At 41.6% G+C, this 23,393-nt stretch overlaps 8 protein-coding genes across 13 annotated transcripts in view; 3 read left to right on the forward strand and 5 right to left on the reverse strand.

Annotated features, from left to right (window-relative positions):
• The first annotated feature begins 185 nt into the window (after positions 1–185).
• LOC109540829 (nuclear RNA export factor 2) lies at positions 186–2,648 on the forward strand. Its single transcript, XM_019909320.2, has 9 exons — positions 186–659; positions 722–931; positions 989–1,130; positions 1,198–1,373; positions 1,427–1,567; positions 1,629–1,843; positions 1,905–2,076; positions 2,133–2,449; positions 2,508–2,648. The coding sequence occupies exons 1-9, from the start codon at positions 525–527 to the stop codon at positions 2,605–2,607; spliced, it is 1,608 nt and encodes a 535-aa protein (XP_019764879.2). The 5' UTR covers positions 186–524; the 3' UTR covers positions 2,608–2,648.
• Positions 2,649–2,731: 83 nt separating this feature from the next.
• On the forward strand, positions 2,732–3,679 carry LOC125502660. Its single transcript, XM_048661541.1, has 4 exons — positions 2,732–2,909; positions 2,969–3,142; positions 3,199–3,468; positions 3,545–3,679. The coding sequence occupies exons 2-4, from the start codon at positions 2,969–2,971 to the stop codon at positions 3,629–3,631; spliced, it is 531 nt and encodes a 176-aa protein (XP_048517498.1). The 5' UTR covers positions 2,732–2,909; the 3' UTR covers positions 3,632–3,679.
• Positions 3,680–3,775: 96 nt separating this feature from the next.
• Positions 3,776–19,562, forward strand: LOC109544431 (speckle targeted PIP5K1A-regulated poly(A) polymerase-like). 5 transcript variants are annotated; one of them, XM_048661536.1, is made up of 6 exons: positions 3,776–4,094; positions 15,348–15,596; positions 15,654–15,914; positions 15,968–16,190; positions 16,250–16,453; positions 16,622–19,562. In XM_048661536.1, the coding sequence occupies exons 1-6, from the start codon at positions 4,092–4,094 to the stop codon at positions 18,247–18,249; spliced, it is 2,568 nt and encodes an 855-aa protein (XP_048517493.1). In that variant the 5' UTR covers positions 3,776–4,091; the 3' UTR covers positions 18,250–19,562. The 5 variants fall into 5 exon arrangements, with proteins under 5 accessions (XP_048517493.1, XP_048517492.1, XP_048517494.1 ...); XM_048661535.1 differs by lacking the exon at positions 3,776–4,094 and adding an exon at positions 15,140–15,282; XM_048661537.1 differs by lacking the exon at positions 3,776–4,094 and adding an exon at positions 15,140–15,282 and having other exon boundaries at positions 15,971–16,190.
• LOC109540824 (tetraspanin-9) lies at positions 4,507–8,247 on the reverse strand. 2 transcript variants are annotated; one of them, XM_019909315.2, is made up of 5 exons: positions 8,083–8,247; positions 7,562–7,637; positions 5,758–5,949; positions 5,120–5,302; positions 4,507–5,057 (listed from the first exon to the last, which is right to left on the reverse strand). In XM_019909315.2, the coding sequence occupies exons 2-5, from the start codon at positions 7,622–7,624 to the stop codon at positions 4,743–4,745; spliced, it is 753 nt and encodes a 250-aa protein (XP_019764874.1). In that variant the 5' UTR covers positions 7,625–7,637; positions 8,083–8,247; the 3' UTR covers positions 4,507–4,742. The 2 variants fall into 2 exon arrangements, with proteins under 2 accessions (XP_019764874.1, XP_019764875.1); XM_019909316.2 differs by lacking the exon at positions 8,083–8,247 and having other exon boundaries at positions 7,562–7,643.
• LOC109540823 (histone PARylation factor 1) lies at positions 9,763–11,320 on the reverse strand. Its single transcript, XM_048661540.1, has 4 exons — positions 11,065–11,320; positions 10,457–11,016; positions 10,204–10,404; positions 9,763–10,146 (listed from the first exon to the last, which is right to left on the reverse strand). The coding sequence occupies exons 1-4, from the start codon at positions 11,194–11,196 to the stop codon at positions 9,810–9,812; spliced, it is 1,230 nt and encodes a 409-aa protein (XP_048517497.1). The 5' UTR covers positions 11,197–11,320; the 3' UTR covers positions 9,763–9,809.
• On the reverse strand, positions 11,634–13,894 carry LOC109540822 (nitrilase and fragile histidine triad fusion protein NitFhit). Its single transcript, XM_019909313.2, has 7 exons — positions 13,332–13,894; positions 13,123–13,287; positions 12,835–13,026; positions 12,555–12,767; positions 12,201–12,504; positions 11,894–12,069; positions 11,634–11,839 (listed from the first exon to the last, which is right to left on the reverse strand). The coding sequence occupies exons 1-7, from the start codon at positions 13,509–13,511 to the stop codon at positions 11,675–11,677; spliced, it is 1,395 nt and encodes a 464-aa protein (XP_019764872.1). The 5' UTR covers positions 13,512–13,894; the 3' UTR covers positions 11,634–11,674.
• On the reverse strand, positions 13,524–14,346 carry LOC109540827 (UDP-N-acetylglucosamine transferase subunit ALG13 homolog). Its single transcript, XM_019909318.2, has one exon. It carries the CDS (start codon positions 14,203–14,205, stop codon positions 13,645–13,647), a length of 561 nt encoding a protein of 186 aa, XP_019764877.1. The 5' UTR covers positions 14,206–14,346; the 3' UTR covers positions 13,524–13,644.
• Positions 19,563–21,008: 1,446 nt separating the features above from the next.
• The window catches only part of LOC109540834 (serine/threonine-protein kinase minibrain), a 17,308-nt gene continuing 14,923 nt past the window's right edge, over positions 21,009–23,393 (reverse strand). The window contains exon 10 of the mRNA XM_048669917.1: positions 21,009–22,724. Within this exon, the coding sequence (XP_048525874.1) occupies positions 22,528–22,724 (197 nt within the window). The 3' untranslated portion in view covers positions 21,009–22,527. The remainder of the gene's footprint in view (positions 22,725–23,393) is intronic.

Raw genomic sequence — 23,393 nt, forward strand, 5'->3', positions numbered from 1 at the left:
AGATTAGATAGATAGTTATAGAATCGATTTAAAAACAAAACGGGAGATAATTGAATGTTTGTAAATTTGAGCGTTTCGAACTTTTTAAGTGGTCTTCAGCCAAGAAGGTGTTAGCGTAGCTCCGAGGCGTGCTTTAGGAAACGAAAAACGAAAAAAAAAACATGTAATCCCATCGCCAATCGCGGTGCAATGTAGCTGATTTGTTGACAAATAGTGTAATACATAATAGTTATATTTAAAGTGTTTAACGTAACGTTTAGCAGTAGGTTCTTATGGCATAGCGGTAGAGCAGTAGCTCTCATGAAAACGGGAGACCCACCGTAAAACGGTAGACCTGGCAAGCCTGAAAATAACTTCTTCGATCAGCTGAGAGGCGCGATAACAGCGCGCCGTGGTCTGAGTAAACTAAATTAACGCAGAACTGTCATTGCACGAGAGTGAGCAGGCCGTGAGATAAACCTAATGTTTGTGTTTGTCAACAACACAAGCTGAGATACCGTAATTTAGTAAAAACCGTTGCAAAAATGATATTAGTGTCCTTAGCAAATCAGCAGCGCAATACCGATTCTGTGCTGTTGAACGCACGAACCCTATCAACTGGGATTTTGCAAAAAACCAGCGCTCTTTTACAAAACCCCAAATGCTGGCACAGATTCATTGTGAGTAAAATTGGCGTCCCGCTGGCAACACTTACCCAATAATAAACCTCTGTTTTGTTCAGGTTACTAACACCGATGGACTGTCCAGGAACGAAATTCTCAAAGCTGTTTTGGACGGAGTCCATCCGCTAGACCTCATTCCGGTGTTTTATACCAAAGACCAACTGAATGCGAACTCGTACTTTATGGCGAGAAATTGCGAGGCTGCGATACGGAAGCTGTGCGACAATCAACTGGTGGTTGACCATCCGATCGAGAAAGGCTACAGTCCGGTAAAGTTATCTACTTAATCCCAGTTTGAAGCTAATTGAGCACTGGTATAATTCCAGATGACTTTGTCTATAGTGCTGAACTTTTCAAACACCTATGACATAAAAATCGACGTTCAGAAGAACGTGTCCACTGTATTGAACAAGCGATTTCATCCAACCTCCAAAGTTCTTAATTTGGATAGATTTCACGACGATCCCGGTAAGTCTCTCGAAGTCTATCTTCATCACCGGCTTTTCTGTCTTCACTGGTGGTCTTTATGTTGTAGATCTGACGGAGTTTTGCCCATTGTCGCAGCCAAAAATCATGTACTTTGTCTTGCACATTGCTAAAGCTCTCGCCCCTGAAGAAGTGATTCTCTCAAACAACTGCATCCGTCTATTGACGCCTTTGGATGTTCTTTTCGGCTCAAAAGTGAAACGCCTGGATTTGAGCCACAACGAGGTCAGGAATTGGGCGACACAGTCACACACACGCGTCAATCAAGTTTATTGCAGATTTCCAAATTAAACGACTTGAATTCGCTGAAGTATTTCTCGCTAAAAGAGTTGGAGTTGACCGGTAACCCTCTTTGTAACGTTGACTTAAAGTCTTATATGTCCAAAATCAAAAGCGTGTGTCCCACTTTGGAAATGTTGGTGAGTTATCTAGAGTTTTCCACTGGATTCACTTAGCTAGTAAATGGTAACGAATTTTCAGGACGGCGAACTATTATCAATAGACAAGTTTCCCACCACGAAAAAGAACTCATTTGCATGCCGCAACAGTACCGACTTGGTCAATCAATTTCTGGAGTACTTCTTCACGGCTTACGACAGGGATAGAAGCGATCTAGAGGGACTATACCACAGCAACGCCATGTTCTCCTTAACCTGTGTTTACCTATCCGGTCAGATTTCATCAGGAGCCGCCTCGTAAGCTTCATTTAAGCCGGTGGCTTAATGATAAACGAATTCAAACCTGGATGTATTTCAGCTTGAAGCTCTATAGCAACATTGCACGGAACCTCAATAAAGCGGCGGACTTTGCCAAAACGTTTGAGCGGCTTTTTCGAGGCCGAGAGAACATCATGGAAGTTTTCACTACGAAATTGCCTGCGACCCAACACGACCCCTATTCCTTCACAACGGATCTTATTTATAAAACCGTAAGGCAACGCTCTTGGAAGCTGATAGTTCTTGCCAACTAACTGCTTGATTTCAGGATACTTGTGCTGTTGTTGTGGTAACAGGGGTGTGTAGTGAATGCCCAAAATCTATGCTGGAAAGAGCGCGGCTTTTGGGGTTCACGCGCTCATTCTCACTGGAGATTAAAGATGCTCAGTGCGTCATTACCAATGACTTGCTTCATCTATACAACAGCCTCTCCTACCAGGAAAAAAACTCCTTCCAGGTCACTAAGGAACCCGCTAAGGTTGTAGAGAAAGAGCTGATCCCCAAGCCGCAGTCTGAGAGCGAATATAACGAGCTGGTTTCTACCCTCAGTCAGCTGACGAATCTAAAAATGGAATGGGCCAAAAAGTACGTTTCAATTGCCCGGTATTTGGCTCAGAAAGAATTTAACTCGATTATTTTAAAGGTGTTTGGAGGAATGCGCGTTCGACTTGAAGAAGGCGCTTCAGCTGTTTGTAGACCTGTACAAGGGCGACAAATTCCCGGCCACTTCGTTCCTTGATTAAGCCAGTAACTCAATGTTCTAATAAAACCAGGTTTAAATGAATTAGAAGTTAATTTTGCGCAAAAACAATAAATATCGCCGGTAGCAGCGACATTTGCATAAAAAGTGAAAGTTCCTCGTCGATTATTGCAGAACTTTAGCCGCCAATTCCTTCCATGTCTTCGCGTCAGTGAAAGAAAAGTGTGTGTGTGAGTGTGGTAACTCGCCTAATGCAAGAGGAAACGTTGAGTAATTCAAGGTTCAGTTTTCCTTTTTGTTAATTGCGCGAGCTGCTTTCTTTAGTACCAGTTGCAGTCTTTTAAGGTAAGTATCAACAGGCGTCTAAGGTGAGTCCAAGAATCAGACAAGTGCTTTAAATTTAGATGGCTATGCCTGTACTTCGATTTCTTGCCGCGGTGGCCCTTTTGGGGCCAGTTTATAGCCAATCGTATTCGGTGGCTAATGACTACGAGAGCCCTGCGGTGCCCAATTTAACCCCTTTATCCAACTTGGGGGAAATTGTCGACGAAAAAATCAGCAGCGTCATTAATTCCAAGGTATTTCCACTGGTTTTAGCCATCCAGTTGTTCCTCTAGTTTGTGTGTGCTTCTAGACTATTCAGTTTGTAACTCCGTTCCCGGACTCCGGCCGAAAATCCGCCCGGTTGGAGTCGGCCGCCAAAGAATCCATCCCGATCCAGCACGATATCAAGTACGCAAAGCTGCAGCAGTTCGTTGCCAATCTGCTGCACCCCAAGCCGATTGTGGACACCATTCAGGAGCATGAAAAATACGGGAATGACGGAGGAAAAGGCCGTGCTGCAGGCACTGCATTGGTGGCCGCAGTTGAAGGAATATCCAACGCTCTGAATGCGGCGGTAGATGTAAGTACCTTGTTGGGCATGGGGGAATAAACCAATTGGCATAAACTGGGGAAACTGGAATGTTTGTGACTTGCAGGCGCCGTTCAAGGCGGCCAAAACGGCGGGCAAGAAAATCACAAACTCCCTCAACCAGATTGGGGGAAAACTAGTCGGCTTAGCCTGATGATTTAGTTCGCACTAAGAGCAGTTAAATATATGCTGTTTTTGTTTAGTTGCTTTGTTTTAATACTGCTGTTGATTAATTTTCGCAAAAAGCTGTGAGTGAACAAAAACATCGAATTATAACCTTCCAAAGGCACGTCAGGTAGTCGGTTGTTTGACGGTGGTGAAGTGTCAGTGGGTACATAGCTCCGTACAAACCTCAAAATTTTCCGGTAATTTCCAATTTATCTGTGGAATATTGTTAATTTTCTTAAACAAGACGGTCCGGTTTACCGTTTTGTGCTATTTTTTCAACCGAATCGGCGATTTTTTCGGAAAAACGGGTTTTTGAAATCGGTAAATTCTGACGTCTAGCTGCCACTTGATAGAGGAGGTGACTATTTGCAACAGTGCCTGTCTTTGATGTTTTGGGGCTTTTTGGATATGGAAAGGACTATTTCGATACGGAAATATGCAGTTTAATGGTAAGAGCGACTGTTAACGGCTTTGAAATTGGCACAAAATGCTTAGAAATATTAGGTGTGAAAACTGCCACTGTTTGGCTCCATAAAAATCGCTAAGATTGCCAGCATTTTTGAATTGATCTGCGAAAAATTGTTGATTTTTTACAAAAGTACGTCCGGTTTCTTGTTTTGTGCAATATTTTCAACCACAACGACGCTTTTTTCGAAAAAAATGCTTTTTTCAAATCGGGTAATTCTGACATTTAGCTGCCACTCGACGTAAAAACTGAATATTTTCAAAGCCTTTGAAGTCTTGAGGCTTTGTGGATATGGAAAGGGCAGTTTGAATGCAAAAATGTGCAGTTTAATGGTAAGAGCGATATCTAAACTTCGATAATGGAAATATTAGGTGTGAAAACTGACGTATGTAACGTTTTAAGCTTTGCATATTCAACGTATTTATTACCACTAACACCTTGACTACGCTAGATTTACTCCCATTCGGAAAAACCCCTCAAATCTCATAGCCGGGCGTTTTGGTCAGACTACTATCCCTTTTACACACTTAAATCATAAGTAAGTAACACTTGGATTTGAGACCCAAATCCATGTGAATCACAGTGCTCAGTGCAACAACACAAAGTCCGGTCCTCCACACTAGGAAATCTCCTACTGATACGACTTGTACGTTCTGGACCGCCTTCGATGCTTCACAGTGCAAAAGAGCAACATGGACGAAATGAGCCCGAACAGCTGCACGAAGGCTACAATGAGTCCCACAAGTCCCACCACCATCAGGCGCTCCTTGAACCACTTGTAGATCAGCTCGTAACAGCCGGATTTGTAGAGAATGTCGCTGCCTTTGCGTCCACATCCAATGCCATAATCCGCAGGAAGACAGCAAGTGTCTGGCACCCATCGATGTTCCGGCCATGCGTCAATCATGTGCCAGTCCATGTAGTTGACCACTCCGCAGCACTTAAACTGAGATCAATTCCTCATTGAGTTGGGGAGTAGGAGCAGGATGGAACCGCTGAAAAACTTACGGTGATCTGGACATCATCCCACACCTGCAGCAGGTTGTTGGGGCTTTGAGACATGTTATAATGGTGGCTGAGCCCGTCCTGCAGCTTCTCGGTAAAGGTGTGCTTGATGGTGTCCCTGTAGACAAAGGCTAGGGATCCCAGCACAAATTCGGCGATAAACATCAGCACCACCAAAATGAAGTACTGCAAAGGAACAAATGGGAAAGGTCAACAAACCAGGCAGGAATTAGGATTGTTGGGCACCGTCTAAAAATACCGGGTTTATTGATCATCCGGAGGAATTTAAATGAATCGCACACGTTGTTTAACTCAAACAAACCAGGCAGTCTGTTCAATTCAAATTGAATTTGATGGCGGTTTACAGGATGGTTCTCTACAAAATTCTCTAGCATATTGTTTCAGGCAAATTTGCCAAATAGTTTTCCAAGTACAGAGTGTCAAGGCGATTTTTTTTATAGATTCTTGTATTTTTTGGATCGAGGACTCATTTTCAATTGATTAATTGCAAATTTTTGACAAATAATACATTGTTCTGCAACCCCAAAATTAAACCACCCTGTATTAACCGACTTGGGCCATGCAACACACATACTTCCAGTAGAAATAAACAACTTCTGCGTGTGATTGCGACTACTTACCGTGATTAGCAGACATCTGCTTTGCAGCCACGATCCGCAGCATGCGAAAAACGATAAAACAATGGTCAGCGCCCCGATGATTATGGCCACAATGTCAGCGCTCAGTAGCGCGTACTGAGGCAGAAGGGTGGCGTAGCCCTCATAGCTCACCCTCAGCCACACGCCAATGCCCAAAAGGGCACAACCAGTCAACTGCAACATAAACAAGCGCTACATGCCGAAAACTTTGCAATTATCCAAATAAAGTGATCATTAAGGTTTGTTTACTTTCGCGTGTTGAACAGTTCGGTATGTGGTTCCCACAACATTTATAATACGCATTGAAACCGATCTGGGTTTGTTTCAGATATGGCCTGTACTGAATTACAGGTGTTCTAGTGGCCTTTAATGCTTCAGAAGAGCTTTTTTTAAGCGTCATTTTACTACTGTTTTAATCGCCCAACTTTTCCTCAATTTAATCCACTTTAATATCTCCAAGTGGAATGTCTGGAATAGAATGTGTGGTACTCTGGTGCTCCTTACATTCGACACATTAAGCGCAATTGTCGAAAAACATTGCACAAATACATACATACAACCGGCGATTTAGCGCTTGTAGGCCTGCCAGTTTCGCTGGAATTACATTGAGTTGTCAAAAATAGGGCCTACTATACTGGCAATATCGGCTTAATCCGGAAACTTTCAATACTAGCAAGTACGAGTGCTTAATATTTTGCAGAAGTATGCTCACAAGCGGAGTAAGCACACTTCTGAAGATGCAGGTCGCTCGTGCGTGCGACACGTCGGAAAGACATTTTAATTTCACAGCCGAAAAGGCTGAAAAACTCAATAGTTTCAGTCAAACTGAATAGCGTATAGCGCATTTGCGATTAGTTCTTAGGTTTAGATTTCTATAAAAAGCTTCCTTGAAAATTTTGTCGTAGTAACTGGTTGTAATTTATCGCCCTCTTTACTCCAAGCATGCTCATTCACAAGTGAATAAACGTGGTCCTAACGTGGTCGAGACTGTTGTGTTGTGTTGTTGGTCAATATGGGTCAGGTCTTTGAAATACTTCTATACACAATTAGCATATACAAATTTGTGAACGGTTACAACTTATCGCAGTAATCAACCGGCCTCGTATAATGACAAAGTGGGAAAAGGACCCACAGGTTCCCATAACGACCGCTCTTACCCTCTCATTCCTTATCATAGCCGCAACTCAGGCAACTAGCCTGAGGGCGAATATAGGGAATATACGCTTGTAGTTACGAGGTGAATCCGAAAATTTTGCAACTTCAACATTTGGTTCTTCTTCAATTATTCATTACAACCAATTACAAAATCAGAATCAATGAAGACCTGAATTTGAAAGATCGATCTAAGTTTGACGAAAATGATGCCATTTTGAATGAACTTGACGTTCTCATCATTCACTTGAACTTGAAGTTGAATTATCAAATACTCTTACAAACTTGCGAAAAAAGACATCGAGGCTCAAACCTATGACTCTTCCATGTAAAGCCTGTGGTTCACAAAGAACATCGCGGCGCCAAAAGCGAAAATGTCGCCAGAGGATTTCTCACTTTTGCATTAAAATCAGCAGAAAAAAAGCATTTTCCTGTACTCAGAGCGGTCATCAACTAAATTTAGATCGTTGACTTGCATCGCCCTGTACATTCTAATGAGTGTTAACAATTGATACGCGCTTGTTCTAAATTTAGTCACGTGTTAACCTGCAAGAAGCTATTAAAACATACAGTCGATTGATCGCTCTAGTAAACACGTATCTTAAGCGAATTGCTTGTTGTTGACAGTACTTACCCAAAATAGGACGTTTACGCAGCAGAATACTGTTCTGATGCACGTGTATCCGCTGCTGGACATCTTACATTAAGCCCTGAAATCAAGCAGAGAAATTATCAGTTTCAAGTGACCCTTGATCCGAAAATTGTTGTTAAAATTGCACTTTATCTGCAATAGGTCCGGCTGGAAATTTGTTACTAGTTATTAGTAGTCGGGTTTTTTCCCAGTTGAGAATCGAGAGCTGAACTCTGAATGGTCGCAAGGACTGGTAGGTGGCTGAGAAACTAGTCCATTGGCCCGATTAAGTCAATATTGAACTTAGCGCAACTGGGCTAGTGTTGATCGACCAATCGAATCTTGCTGAATCAATATTGACTTCAATTGGTCTTTTGTGTGTTTTTCTAACAGCGTTTGAAGAGTCGATGTGACCGATTTTAAGGGCGCGCTTCTCGGAACAAATGACCACATTTGAAATAAGTTGATGTGTGCGAATTTTACACATTGGTTGCATTTTTCCAATATCTACTGAATAAACTTGCCTGAAAATCACCATAAAAACCCACTCAGCACCTAAACGCCGCTAATTGCTGCCGATAAATAAACATTTTGCTTATTGAACTGTGCTCCAGATAAAAATAACGCAAAACGCTCGCTTTGGAAGGTCAGGTTCGGACTACACTAGCGTCGATTTGAATTTGAAGCTTCCTCCTCCATGTCCCGCAGATGTCCCACTCATTGTTGGTGTTTAGGCGCACGAGGTACTTTTTTAGTCCAGGGACACCGGACTATTTATATTTTCCCGTATTAAATCGATCAGTTGAAGCACTAAGTCCTCCAGTTGAGAATTTAAAACTCGTTTGCCGCATTTTGGGGTGGTGATGGTTTAGTGAAATTTTCACTAGATGCGCAAATTTGAGGATTTTTTTGTGTCAAATCACTCAAGCGCTCGTACTATGACCTTACCTGTGCTCGCGTAATACCTGGAAGTAACGGTGAACAAATGAAGCAGCCCAGCATCCCATCGGCTTCTTTAGGCGGTCAATCCGCATCCGGTCTATTGATTGTAGTGAATAATGGAAGATGGATTAGCGCTGACGCACTGCAAGGAACAAAAGTGGCTTTGGTGTTTACGACTGGGGGCTTTGCATTAAATTTAGCCGTGAAAATAACCGTAGTGAAGGACAACAGATCAGTCGCGAATTTTTTGGATTCACCTCGTAGCTGCATGCGTATATTCCCAGGCTACTCGCCCTGGTAGCGGCTGTGGTACGGAGTGAGAGGGAACCAGTCAAGCGAGAGGTCCTTTGCTCATTTTAGTATGATACGAGGATCGTTGAACAAGTGCGTCATTTCGCGCAAAGTCCTCTGCGATGACATTTAATGCCAAATGTTGTTTAACCGTCTCTACATTAACGAGAAAATTATATCTTAACTGGTTTGACTGATGTTTTTTTTTTCAATGCGAAAGGCAGTGCATACAGGGTGGCCCAAAAAATGTTTTTTTTAGATTGTTTGCAAACATTTTTAGTAAATCCCTTGATGAAGACATTGATTCAAAACTTTCACCGTCCCTAGAGGAAACACGGCTCTTTGTAAAGCAGTAACGGGCCAGCAGTAAGTGCTAGCAAAGGTGCCTTGCAAAGATATGCGAAATCAGTAGCGTCGCTCTAAAATGTAACGGCACGAATTCTGAGGAAGGCATCGATTCGAAACGTTTCGTATCCAAAGAATCAGTTTAGTCAGAATAGTTTGTTGGGTTTTAAGTTAATTAAGGTTAATTAATTAAGGAATTCCACCCAACTGGAGTGGCTCCAGTTAACATTAAAGTGCTCAAATTTTACGCGTTTTTGATGATTTTGACACGTTTCTTTATGCATTTTGATCTCCTATGTCCAGTGGTGTGTCAAAATTTTGCAACCCTTTGAGTTTTGGAGATTTTCTGATTTACTTTTGACTTTTTTTCAAAAATCACTCATCAAAGTGGGTAAAAAAATGTCGCTGGCTAGTTTTGCCCCGCCCGACATTTTATCAAGAGCAACATTTTTTGCTGGAAACTTTCAGCCTATTGCACGGTTGCTATGAATTAAAACCCAAGTTCCACATCGAGTCTCATCAAGAAGCCATTCAGGGCCAGTTACAGCTTCAATTGATCGAAAACAAAGTTTAAGACAAGTGGTAAATGGGCTTTGGAATTGTAGTTGAAATGATTGGGATTCAGATGGAAGTCAAGTCTTTACTCATAACACAAACATACATCAAATTTTGATTAAATAATACTCAAATCAGGGCCTCGTCGTCGATTGTCCATATGGCTTTCAATGATTTTAGCAAATTCCTCACGCTGAATCAGTCGGTAGTTGATGGCAAGGCATTGGGAGATTGTTCGATTCAAACAATCGACGCCATGCGCCAAAATGTTCAGTCCTAGCTCGATGCCGGCCCCAAAGTCACACTCATCTGTAGCTATCGTCACATTAGTCAATAACCCCTGCAGTTCTGATAGGAGGCTGAGTCTTTGATCCGGCAAAGCGGCTTGGATGTTGTCCAGCAACTTCTGAAGCTCCTTGTTGCTCAGCGTCAGCTCTCGATACCCCACCTCAGTCCTAAAAACACCACATGTTTAGCACACTTTCACCTGTTTACCAGCGATGTGAACCAACTTTTTGTTGTAGGGCACGACCATTCCAATTTTATTGAAGGTTCTGGCAACGATTTGCCTATTGCGGTCGCGGACTCGCTGGGGTTTAGCCTCGAGATTCAGCTGCAGCTGCTGCGCTTTTTCTTTTAAGCCCCTTTGCAGCTGGGGTAGTTTCATTTTTTTGAAGGGGTCGAAGCTCTTTTTGAACGCCTCCAAGTACAAGCTAAGACACATTCAATTAGCTGTTTTAATTAGGTTTCTTTACGCGTTCATACTTGACTGAGGCGAATATGTTGTCGCCCATCACGGTAAACTGGCCGTTGTTATTGGCTTCGTTCGCAACCAGGAAAACCGGCGGCTTTTGCGGATCGTCTCTGAAATACCCCAAATGATAGCCGGTTTTTTCGTCGCCTTTCAACACGGTTTGGCACTCGGGAGGGTCGTGGTAGAACCGCCAATGAAGCAAGTAGTTTTCCTGCGGTTGTTCTGGAACGTCGCTAAACTTGTCCGCTAGAACATCGTAGGGGCCCACAAGGGCCAATCCGAACTCTTTAAGCGCTTCTTCCGGATGTTTGGCGTTTAGGCTTTTGCATAACTCCCAGAATTCGTAAAAATCCTCTGGCATTTCCATCAGGAATTTTTCCTTGATGAATTGCTTCACATTGAAGTCTTTATCGGTGCGCCCCAGATCTGGGCGACTGAGTTCTTTGTCTTTAGAGAGAATTGGCGGCGATTTAGGGCGAGCCGGACTGGCTGCTGGAGGGGGTTTCTCTTCATCGTCTAAAGTTTTTTTCAGCCTTTTGCTTGGGGGTTGCTTGCGGTCTTGCAAGGGTCGCTGAAACGGAAACATTGCAGGACTTTTATGGAATATATAGGTTGTTACCTTTGGAGGAGGATGTTTGTATTTCTGCAGGTGCACCTGGCTTTTCTGGTAGCACTTCACCCCATATTGGCAGGCTATTCTCGGGTCGTCAACATACTTTTGTCGCAAATTTACAACGGCATCGTCTGCCATCGCGCGTTTAATTTTTTGCACAAAGATTTTCTAATGTTAATCTGGTAATATTTATGCCAATTTAGAGGTTAATTTGTCAAGTTTTGAGTGACAGCGGGAAATGACTGGAATAGCATAGATGCCAGGTTGTTTCCATAGAACATGCTCCAGGGGGAATGTTCTGTAGTTGTTTCCGGCTTTATTTATTTCCAGTAGAATTCGCTTCTGTTTCTTCAGGGGTTGGAAATTTCTGAAGAAACCCTAGTAGTAAAAAAGACAGGTCTCGAGACGGGCTATGGAAAAGGCTCTAAGGGCTAAAGAGCTCCAACCGTTTTTTAGATGCAGGGTGGTTACTTCTTTGACTTCGAGGCCCGCGAAATTTTCACATTTTCGTTTCTATTTCTTCACCGTTTAGAAATTTTTAACCAATTTGGGAAATATGTTGCAAACTGATGGGATTCTTGTAACTCTTCATTTATTTCAACAAATTTCGCACTGATCAAAGAAAAAACGTTCTTAGATAAGCGGCTTCTTCCACTTGTTCCTGCAGTGTTCTTCTGGACGTCGGATTGGTGTCTCTGTCCTGGTCGGCCAGACGCGAATAAATATCGTCATTGTTGGCAAAGTCGCCCTTTTTGCGTGGTAAAATATGCACGTGCACTTGCTGAAAGCCAAACCATGTAACGATCGCCCCTTTAAAGCCTCGCCGCTAACTCACCGGGACAGTTTGGCCGGCATATTCGCCATCCTGGACACAAACCGTGCTTGATGCGGCTTGGTAAGCCGCTTCCATAATTTTAGAAATTTTAACGGCGGTCTGGAAAAGATCAGCTATCTCTTCTTGGGTCATGTCGTGCAGCCTCTGTACTCGTCTTATAGTGGATACCAGTACATCTAGAAGTAAGCTGATGTTCTCATTCCCAAAATTTTGCAAAAATCACACTTGGGACTGCGTGTTTTTTGCCAAATTTCCATTTGGAAGTAGGTTTATGCATGTTTATAAGGAAACAAAAGTTTGTACTTACGCCCAGGGACCACGCATCGAATATTCGTGAAGGCAAAACAGTACGCTGACTTGTAGAATACGGTGCTGCCAGGAATTGACTTGTCCGCAAACGAATACATTCGATCATCCTTAATGTCTTCCTTAGTCCTGATCGTATTTAGGCTGTAGATGTCGTTCCTCCGGTGCGAGAAAACTGGCATGTTCTTTCTCGCGTTTGCCACCAATTCCAAGTCAATGGTGGCGACTGCTATGCTCTCATTAGTCGGACACTCTGCTGAGTATTTTGGACATTCAGCTATCACCTTCCCCATTGGATCTATAATCTGGAAAAGCCTTCAACATTCCGAGCCTTTGAGCCGCGAGCGGTTCCTACCATGGACTGTCCAAACGAAATTCTCGATTCATTGTGCTCTCCATATTGAGCGGCTGCAACCACATAGCATTGATTCTCAATGGCTCTGGCCTTGAGCAGAGGCTCCCAATGTACCTGGCCAGTTTCTCTAGTGAAGGCCGAGGGAAATGTTAGAATGTCTGCGCCTTCAGAGCGCAATATTGTGCTCTGTTCCGGAAATCTCAGATCGTAGCACTGAGCGTTCTAGTCAAGAAAGATTTTTAAACGAACGAAGGGCGCTCAAAAACGGAAAAAAGGATACGATTAAGAGTCCTACATTTCCTGCTGGCGTGGAACAAGGAGGCAGGATTGAAGATCCTGCTGTGATGGCATCCGATTCTTTTAAGTGGATGTTTTTGTCTGGTATTGACACATCAAAAAGGTGAATTTTCCTGTATTGACCCAGAATTGTGCCTTCGTGGTTGATGAGGACATGCGAGTTACATACTCTGTTCTGAAATAGATAGGGTGTCTCATTGATTATGAAGAATTAGCTTCAATCCTTAGTGATGTTGTAGCCAAATTGGCTTTCATTGTATTCATCCCTTACCCCTTCCAGTTTCTGATGAAATCCCCCAATAGAAAGCCAGACATTAAATGAGCGAGCCAACGTTTTATAGGCTGTCATTAGAGGACCATCCAAAGGCTCCGATAGAGCGATTAGCTCATCCTTGTTTCTGGAAATGTAGTCGCAGGCCTCTGGAAGAAAAACCATCTAAACACAGCGATTAGCAGTGAAAACTTGACCTGGAAACTCACTTTAGCCCCTTGTGAAGAGGCATTTTGCACTAATCTGGAGACAGTTTGGAGATTGGCGTTTTTATCATTGGTTGCAGTGAATTGGGCTACACTCACAATCGTCTGCCCGCACTGCATTCTGGTTGAACGGTGCAGGACTAGAGGTTTAACAGTTCTGCAGTGGAGGATATTTTTGAACATTAAGCAACTGCCGTATGATAACTATTTATTTATTCATTAAGTGCCCCCAAGAGGTTATCTTATGCATTTCCTATCTATGGACATCGTTGCCAGACATGCATGTTTTTCCTGGTACTGGTTTATTCATAGTTTATTATTGCACAAATCCAGAGCACTTGTCCAAGTAATTCGCAAAAAGTTTCTCGTCGATTTTCGGATAGGGCACTAGTTTCGTCAAATCGAAGCGTAAAGTGGCTGCTAACGTGCTGGGCACGCAAAAGTAAACGTGACCATTCTTCTCCAATTGCTTCGCCAGCTCTGTCTGGTGGTTATCCATTAGATCCTCATTGATTACAACAATCAGCGGCTTGTTCAGCCTGAGTGCATCCAAACAGGACCCTGCCCCTGCATGGCTGATCACTAGATCAGCCGCCCGAATCTCCTCCTCAAAATGTTCAAAGTACTCGTGGTATTTCAGCGTTAGGCTACAGTCAGCTAGCTGCACTGTCCAGGATGTTCCTTGCTGTTCGACTGTGGCTTTGATTTCCGCCTCCAAATTCACCCCTTGAAAGTCGCGACCAGTTTGAACTTGAACGAAATTATAGCCCCTGTCCTGGAGGGTTTTTAGAGTAGTGCTTCGAGTTATTGCATCGATTAGTTTGGGGAATTTCGTAGTGCCCACCGTTACAAACACTCGTTTCATGTTTTTCTCCATTTAATTGACTGTAAAGTTTGTTGTTTGTTTATTTACCATGGAATTATAACCTCACACTTCAGAAGTTGACATTGTCATTTGCTTTCCGGCATTACCATAAAGCAGCTGATCCCATTTAAAAGGCATGTAACCTAGTTTAGTAATCTAAACAGATTTTCATTGAATTTAAAACGCAATAGTTCAAAAGTGGAAAGTCATATGAGGATATGGTTTGTAGCGTTGTAGAGTTCAATGCTTTCAAAATCGCGTTTAGAGCGTGATTTGGGCTTATTGCGAAGAAACAAACCCTAAAGAAGTCTTTACAAAATCTTTGATTTTCGGCGTTTTGGCTTGCCGTGTTGCCAGAGTGTAATTCGCCAAATAGGGTAAGCCAAACGAAACAATGAATTCATTGTATCATGGGAAGAATGGGTTTGGGCGTGTTTGGGAATTTTGTAGACAAACAACTGAACAATTTTGCATTTGGTACAACTACTAAATGTCCAACGAAAGTGTACTGTAGATTGATTGCTACTTTTAAGTGTCGGTTCAGAAATATAAAAAATGAGCTGTGTACTCATTTCATTTGTATTAAAATTTACATATTCGCGGCACCACAAACCGCATATTCCGTTGTAAATAATAGGAAAGTAACATTGGGTCATTTTTTGAACTTCCGTCTCGTGAATCGTAATGTACTATTTCTGCAAGGATACATTTTCAACTAACGCTATACTTTATTGCACAACTGGCAACTGTGCTAGTCTGCAAAATAAATACATTTTCGTTACTTTTAATTTTCAAGTCTAAAATCTGCTGCAAAGCATCTTGTAATTATAAGGTAATAAGATTTATAAAAAAATAATTAAATGTTGACAAAGACTGATTTCCACTGACGTCACGCAAATCGCCGCAAGATCCTACTTTGTATTCTTTGTATCATGGATAACAGAGTAACCTCTGTGATCTGTGCATGTCTTGTTCTATCATTTTAACATGGTTCTAACCTCATTAGCTGACGTCTGCTTAGCGCTAGTTAACGGAGCCCCGTTTAATTACTAATTTTCCGCAGTGGATTTAACTGTGGGCTTTATGACTGTGAGTCAGCAATCTACCTAATTTTTATGCTTTGCTGTTGCTTATAGTAGCTGTTTTTTTCGCAGAATAAATCCGATATTGTCTTAAGCAAAAGCCTATCACGCATTTTGAGGCACAGGGCCAGAGAGGAGCACCTTTGCATCAGCCAGGAGGGTTACGTTGCGGTCGACGAGCTGTTGAAGAATAGATATTTTCACAACTGCACCGTTGAGGATATAAAACGAGTGGTGGATAGCAGTGACAAACAGCGATTTAGTCTCAGAGTTTTTAATGGTGCCCTAGAAATCTGTGCCAACCAAGGGCATTCTATTCAAGTGAGTGCGGCTCGTCTACTTGCCCAGGTCGGTGAAGGAAACTCGTTTCAATTTTAGGGCCTTGATAAGCTGAGCCTTGTGCCCATAAGGGAACCTGGACAATTCGAGGTGATTCATGGAACCTACTTTGGAAAGTGGGCGAAAATAAAGCGCGAGGGGCTCAGTCGCATGTCTAGAAACCACATACACTTTGCCAAAGGTTTACCGTGCGATAAAAGTGTTATTAGTGGCATTAGAAGCAATTGTCAGGTGTTTATTTACGTCAATCTGAAAGCGGCCCTTGAAGCAGGAATTCCGTTTTTCCTGTCATCAAATGGGGTAGTTCTCAGCCCAGGCAATGAACAAGGTTTGATTGTTCCCCATTACTTTAGCAGAGTTTGCGATCTATATGGACATTTGCTGTGGAACAATTAACCATGGGAAACGATAGTGAAAATGCCAGTACCGTGTACCATTGCGCCAACTGCAATATGAATTTTCCCAATAAGAAAGCTTATGATATTCACAACAATCAGCCAGCACACCAAATGGTTGCAAAAGCCACCACTATCAGCGGAAAAAAAAATTTTCAAAGGCCAGGAATTTACGTGCGGGGTACGCTTTTTTTGGCCGAATTTTGACGATTTTAACGCTAATTATTGAAAATGTTGCAGGCTATCCACAGCACACGTTGCAGGCCGATTTGGTTAAGTATTTTTCGCAGTTTGGGCCGGTAGTATGGGTGCATTTTGGGTACGACTTTACCTTGTTGGATTTCAACGAAAAATCCATTGTGGAAAAGGTGCTCTCGAAAAACTGCCACTATTTGAATGGGCGACGACTTTTAGTCAAATACAAAGAAAATAAAAAGGCTTTTGGTAAGAATTAGGCATAAATTAGTTACAACGCGACCTCGATAATTCGGACTTTCAGTAAATAGTGTGTAATTTGTAGGCCTGATTCGATTTTATTTGGTAATTTGGACCTAGCTTCTTTTGTCATTCATATTTAAGGCATTAATTTATGAAAAATGTGCTTTTTTGCAGGCCCAGTGCGACAGGACAGAACTGATGATAAAACTTTCGAAGCGATAGTCACTGGATTGAAAGACGTGGACGACTTTGAGGTAGAATTTGGTGTTATGATTGCAAAGCTAAAGCCGAATCGAAGGGCCCAGGAGGTGGAAGCGTACGAATTGATTTGTAAGGATCTGCGCCAGTTTTTGGGGGAAAAGTTTTTCAATATGGAAGTGCACCCGTTTGGTTCCACTGTGACGGAATTGGGCTTCAGCAACAGCGACATCGACGTATATCTGGCCAATGTGAAGCCGTTTGCACAGCCGGACGATATTCCCATTCTGCGTGAAATTAAGAAGATTTTGGTGAGATCACACAGGTTTGGTTGTTGCTTCGTTATTCCCAGTGCCAACGTGCCCATAGTCCGATGCGTACATTTGAAGACTGGGATACAGTGCGACATTAACATTAACAACATGTTGGGGGTGTTCAATAGCGAGCTTATTCGCTACTATATGAGCATTGATCCGAAAGTGCAACAGGCCATGCTGGTCTTGAAGTACTGGGCGAAATGCCACAATTTCAAGGGCCAAAGTCAGTTTTTTTCGAATTACGCCTTCACGATGATGTTTATTTTTTTCTTACAACAAAGTCCTTACTACCTCCCAACCGTTGAGTCAATTCAGCAAGTGAAACAGCAGACTTTTTGGAGCATTCCCCATCATTCTAAGCCGCCGTTTGCGCCCATGGCTCAGTTCCGAAGTGAGGCCTTGACGAAAGCGCTCCTGTTGGAGCTGGTGGAGCAATTCTTCAAGTTCTACGCAGAATATCCTTACCACCAGGAAGTTATTTGCCCTTATCTGGGAAAGTCAATTTTAAAAGAAGCCTTTCAATCGCCCTCAGAGCAAGCGAACTGTAAATTTCTCCAAGCAAGCATGGCAGGCAACGAAGATAATGGGCTGGCTGTTAGTCGTACAGTTTGCGTACAAGATCCCCTGGATCTCAACAAAAACGTGACCATTACAGTAACTGGTCCCATGCTCAGGCGACTGGTGCTCTTTTGTAGGCTGGGCAAGAAAATTTGCGCCAGCAGAAAATCCGTGCTGTATAAACTATTGACTGAAGTCCCATGCGACTACAAAAAACAGCCAGTGCACGAAAACGCTGACTCGTTTCAAGTAGTCATTCACGAGGCGGTGATCGGTGGCCCGGAGTGGTTCAAAAACCTTATAGAGTTTCTACGAATTGCCCTGGAAACGTTTCTGCTTTTCACCGTTACAACTGAAGAGGAGCATGCAGACAACCAGACAGTCACAGTCTTCGCATGCAATTGCAAGTATAGCCTGTGGGACGGCAGAAAGTCCACGGCCAAGCAGTTGAACTTATCTGCGCAGAAACTGAGCCTTGTGGAAAGGGAACAAACTATTACAAACCACATGAAAGCTGCGATTCCTGATCATATGAAAGATCTTCCCGTCCTTCTCAGCTTCAAGATTACTGTGACTCGCAATGAGGACGAGGCGCTGATTTGCGCCAATAAGCTGGCAGCTTACAAGAAGACCTTCAAGTCATTTGCCCAGTTTTTTGTTTGTAACTTTGCGACCTGGTTTGAGCTGTACCAAAACGACGACAATGTCAGTGAATTAGGGCGGCAGTAGGTTTTATTCATGGAATTTGGTATTCTGTACAGAGTGTCTCAGAAATAAGTACCGTGAATTGAAGTAAATTTTAATGAAACTTTGGACAGGGAAGGCTGTATCGCCATGGCATGAAAATATTTTTTTAGGGTTAAACACGCTATATTGTCGTTCCCTTATGAACGCACAAATTTGTAAATACAAAGAAAAAATAAAAATAAAATCTAATAATATTAATAATAAAAAAAGGGGAATTAATTGCTGCCAACAACAGGTATGCCAGCATGGTTTTACCTAAACCAGCAAGGAATTGAAAAACAACGTCGGTTGTTTGGCCTTAAAATCGTCAAATAAGTAGGACCGCAAAGGTTCCTGAACGGCAAAGGGGGATTAGGAAACCGATAAAGTGCGAGCAAATTTTTACGGTAAAAAAAATCCCCCACCAGAGAAACTCAACACCTGAAAATAAAGTTAATTAATAATAATAATATGAATTGAAAATCTGCCCCAAAACTGGGCTGTTTTTCATTTGATGTGTCTGCATTCTGAAATCGACTACTTTTAACTGTGACCAGGTAGCTACTTGAAGTTTACACATGTTGTAGAAGAAACTCTGATCTAGAAATCCTGTAAGTTTGACACGTCTTGCACAACGTGAAATTCTCACAGGTTATACAAGAAGAATATAAATCTATGGATCTGAAAAGTTTTAAACCCGAGCCAACTACATTTTTGATAATTTTTCAAAATCTGCCCTAGAAACTGACTGTTTTGCATTTGCCGCGTCTGCATTCTCAAATGGCTCACTTTTAAAGACGATCAAGTAGCGACTTGAAATTCCCATGTCTTTATAGAGCAAGTCTGAATCTATCAATCCGGAAAGTTTCATTCTAAACAAGCTCCAGCTCGATTTTTGTCATTGTCTGAAAATCTGCCCCAAAACTAGACTGTTTTTCATTTGGCGCGTCTGCATTTTAAAATCGACTACTTTTAACTGTGACCAGGTAGCTACTTGAAGTTTACTACTCAAGTTATAGAAGAAACTCTAATCTATAAATCCTATAAGTTTCATTCTCAAGCTGTCCCAGCTCGATCGTTTACAATTTTTCAAAATCTGCTTAAAAACTAGAGTGTTTTTAATTTAGCGCGCCTCTATTCCTAAACGGCTTTACTTTTAAATGTGAACCAGTAGCGACTTTAAATTCTCACACGTTATACAAGAAGGTTAAATCTATGAATCTGAAAAGTTTTGTTCTAAACCCGAGCCAACTGAATTTTTGATAATATTTCAAAATCTGCCCTAGAAACTTGACTGTTTTGCATTTGCCGCGTCTGCATTCTCAAATGGCTCACTTTTAAAGACGATCAAGTAGCGACTTGAAATTCCCATGTCTTATAGAGCAAATCTGAATCTATCAATCCGGAAAGTTTCATTCTAAACAAGCTCCAGCTCGATTTTTGTCATTGTCTGAAAATCTGCCCCAAAACTAGACTGTTTTTCATTTGGCGCGTCTGCATTTTAAAATCGACTACTTTTAACTGTGACCAGGTAGCTACTTGAAGTTTACTACTCAAGTTATAGAAGAAACTCTAATCTAGAGATGTGATAAGTTTCATTCTCAAGCTGTGCAAGCTCGATTTTCTACAATTTTTCAAAATCTGTCTAAAACTAGAATGTTTTTAATTTAGCGCGCCTCCATTTCGAAACGGCTTACTTTTAAGTGGGAGCCAGTAGCAACTTGAAATTCTCACCCGTTATACAAAATGGTTAAGTCTATGAGTTTGAAAAGTTTGGTTCTAAACCCGAGCCAACTACATTTTTGATAATTTTTCAAAATCTGCCCTAGAAACTCAATTAGTATTATTAATGTTATTATTAGTACATACTTTCCTGACTGACTGTTTCAATTCCAAATCAAAATTAATTCCTGGGTTTCATTTTCATCAGCCATTTATTGTCTATCAATTAAAATACGTTTCGGTGTATTTTTCCACCATCATCAGTTTTTATGTGTAGCGCTGTTGCTACTTTAAGCCTTGGCATACATTTGGAGTATTCATTTTGTCCATTTTGGACCCAAAGCGAAATCTAATCTAATTTCACCTTGTGGAATGGAAGAAAATGGACAAAATGAATACTCCAAATGTATGCCAAGGCTTAAAGTAGCAACAACGCTACACATAAAAACTGATGATGGTGGAAAAATACACCGAAACGTATTTTAATTGATAGACAATAAATGACTGATGAAAATGAAACCCAGGAATTAATTTTGATTATTATTAGTACCCAAAAATATTTGGATTTTTTTCATATTGGTCGCACGGTTTATTTAGCCCTGAATTTGCGGTTCTTATTTCTGAGACACCCTTGTATAGATAAAGAATATATAAATTGTGTATTCGGTGTCCCAACGGTAGTGTCTGCATCATGTTGCATTGATGGCTTTATGTAATATATGAATAATTATTTCTATTTGTATTTTTTTATTAGATCAACTTCTGGAGTTTTTTGGGCCTTTTGGATTCTTTCCATAACAGTGTATCAGGAAATTTTTGATGGCAAATTTTCATTTGTAGCAAGGCAGCAGCATGTTTAAGGGATGTCAGGACGAGGAGGCACTTTTAGCGTTAGCGTTCGGTTACTTCGAATTTGAGTGTAACAGCTCTCTAATGGAAAAGTGCTGGCGGCACCTGTAGATTTTCGTTTGTATCAGGGCAGCAGAATGATTAATCAGGAGCAATGGAGAGTTTTCAGTTTAATCAAATAAAAAGCAAAGTTCGATTGTAAATTTATTTAAGAGCAAGTAGGAATTTATAGATGATGGTTTATGTAAAATTTAGACTATCGTATTTACTAGTTTACGGACTGTTCGTACGACGTCATTAACAAACCTCATCGGTCGCAGCGACTGGGAAACGATTGCATGTTATGAAGCAAAAGAAATAAATTAAACGTGTTTATAAATAACAAATTACAAGACTTACTGAAGGGATCAATATGTACAAAATCGAAGTGACATCCCCTACATTAGAATTACTTTACTTAAAATTATAACAATCTGGACTTACATTGGTAAAGTATGTAAAGTATGTCGCGTAAACGCGCCAGTTTGGAGGGTGGCGTGACTTTGAAGAGGCTCTAAACAAGTAACAAAAAAATGAAAAAAAAATGGAGCTGGACAGAGCAGGACTTCGTATATAGATTGAGACAAGCCCCTAGTGCGGAAGCGAGACTACACTGAACGCCCCCCAAACTGGTCCGTTTGCATCGCATTGCAATTGAACACATTGTCCTCTAGTGGTAGAGTTTTGGCCCTGGTTATTCATATAGGATTGCCGCAAAACTATTTCTTAATATCATTATTTACAAATCTGAATGCTGAGGTATTTCTGTAGTAGACAAATTATTTCACGATTTCCAGCTGCAACTTAATACTGCTTGCTTATCTGTGTATCTGTGTTGGCTTGATTTTGTAAAATGTATCAAAATATGATGCTTTCTAAACATAAAGAAAAACGGTACGAAAACCAGAGCCAATTACTTTGAAGTTGCCACATTATTTCCGCTGTTCAAACACCAATGTACTTACATGCTGGTACATTGGTGGTGAACTTTCACGCCAAATGAGATGCAGAAAACCCTCAAATCGTTGTTGCCGTGGGCATTCTGACCTTGATTATTAGCTCCCAAAACCAGACAACTTCAAATAAATTGTACAGTCAATGTCGAAAAGTATAGGCAAACGCGTACAAACAGTTTCGAATTACGTGGGCAATTTCAAATCAAGTGATAGACAGATAAGAGGAGAGCCCACTCAATTCGAAACCCCCTGTATAGAATACGTGGTTCTATATATTACAGTTACACACTAGTTGTAAATTAGATCTTAAAACTCGCCAACTTACTCCAAGTAATGATTTGCCCACTCGTTCCATTCAACAATGTAAGCCACTTTAACTCGGCCAACAACTAATCACAATACTTTTCATGCACTTCTCCCTTTGCAAATGACATCAGATTTGTCTCTCATCAACAGTCTGTATGTGGTAGATCGACGTCGACTATCAGCCATCCATTTTCTGGGTTTGGTGATAGTTGAGGTTCACTACACCTGAAATCGAGAGGGGCGGCTCTAACAGCGAGCAACAGGCTCTCGAGAGCAAACCCGATGGCACTTTTAATTGCAAATTCGGCCAGAGGCCCTCGGAAGAACACAAGCACAGAGTCTGCCAAGACCGCACTGCTCTCGAATCCGAGCCGAGGCACAGAGCCGTGGTTCAAGACGGCCTGCTACACTAGTGATACCTTTGGGGCACTTGCTGGGGCTGAACCCGATGAAGGTGCGGTTGCGACCGTGCCACCGATGGGGACGAGTCGCAGTCCATGGCTGTGTAGGCCGATGAGGGTGGCGCTTGATGCTGCTGCTGCTGCTGCTGGGAGTGATACGGGTGGCCCGAAAGCAACTCTCGGGATCGACTGACTAAATTTAACCCTGTAAATGGACACACTTTAATATTATACACATTAGTGAATGTTAAAACTTGCCCGACTACTCAGTCAGACAATGATTTACTGTAGTATAAAGAAACATTAGTTAACAGCCTAAAAATTTGTTAAAATAATACAAAAAGATTGTGCAAATCACGTTTTTCAATGCAAATACCCCCTCCCCTATGCAACTAACAATCCAAGAATAGAATAGGAAAAATAAACAGAAAATATTACCATTTGTCTGACCTACTAAGAATTCGCTATATTTTCCTTGCTTTTGTTTAATCAAATAACGACTCATAAGAAAGCATCTTTGCATAAGAAAAGTCTTTAACAAAAGTAAACAGAAAGTTGGCCTTCCTAACGAACAAGTCCTTCAATAACAAAAAAACCAGGATTTTGTAGATTTTTTAAAATAATTCCTTATCATACTGATTTGGACCGGTCAACGTGATCAAAATCATTTATTCACGCCCAAGGGCGGATCCAGGGGGGGGGTCATGCATAGGGATTTTGAAACTCAAAAAAAAAAACCACGCAAATCTAAAACTTCTTCAATCCAAGCCTTTTTTGACAAAACTGTCAACATTTCCCCATCCATGGTTCACTTTCTAAAAAGGCCATTTATTTCTGTCTAGAATGATGTACAAATGAGCGTTCTTGCTCATTT

Source organism: Dendroctonus ponderosae, unplaced genomic scaffold, assembly GCF_020466585.1.
Source record: "Dendroctonus ponderosae isolate FM_Combo_2020 unplaced genomic scaffold, Dpon_F_20191213v2 Dpon_F_20191213_1, whole genome shotgun sequence".
NCBI lineage: Eukaryota > Metazoa > Arthropoda > Insecta > Coleoptera > Curculionidae > Dendroctonus > Dendroctonus ponderosae.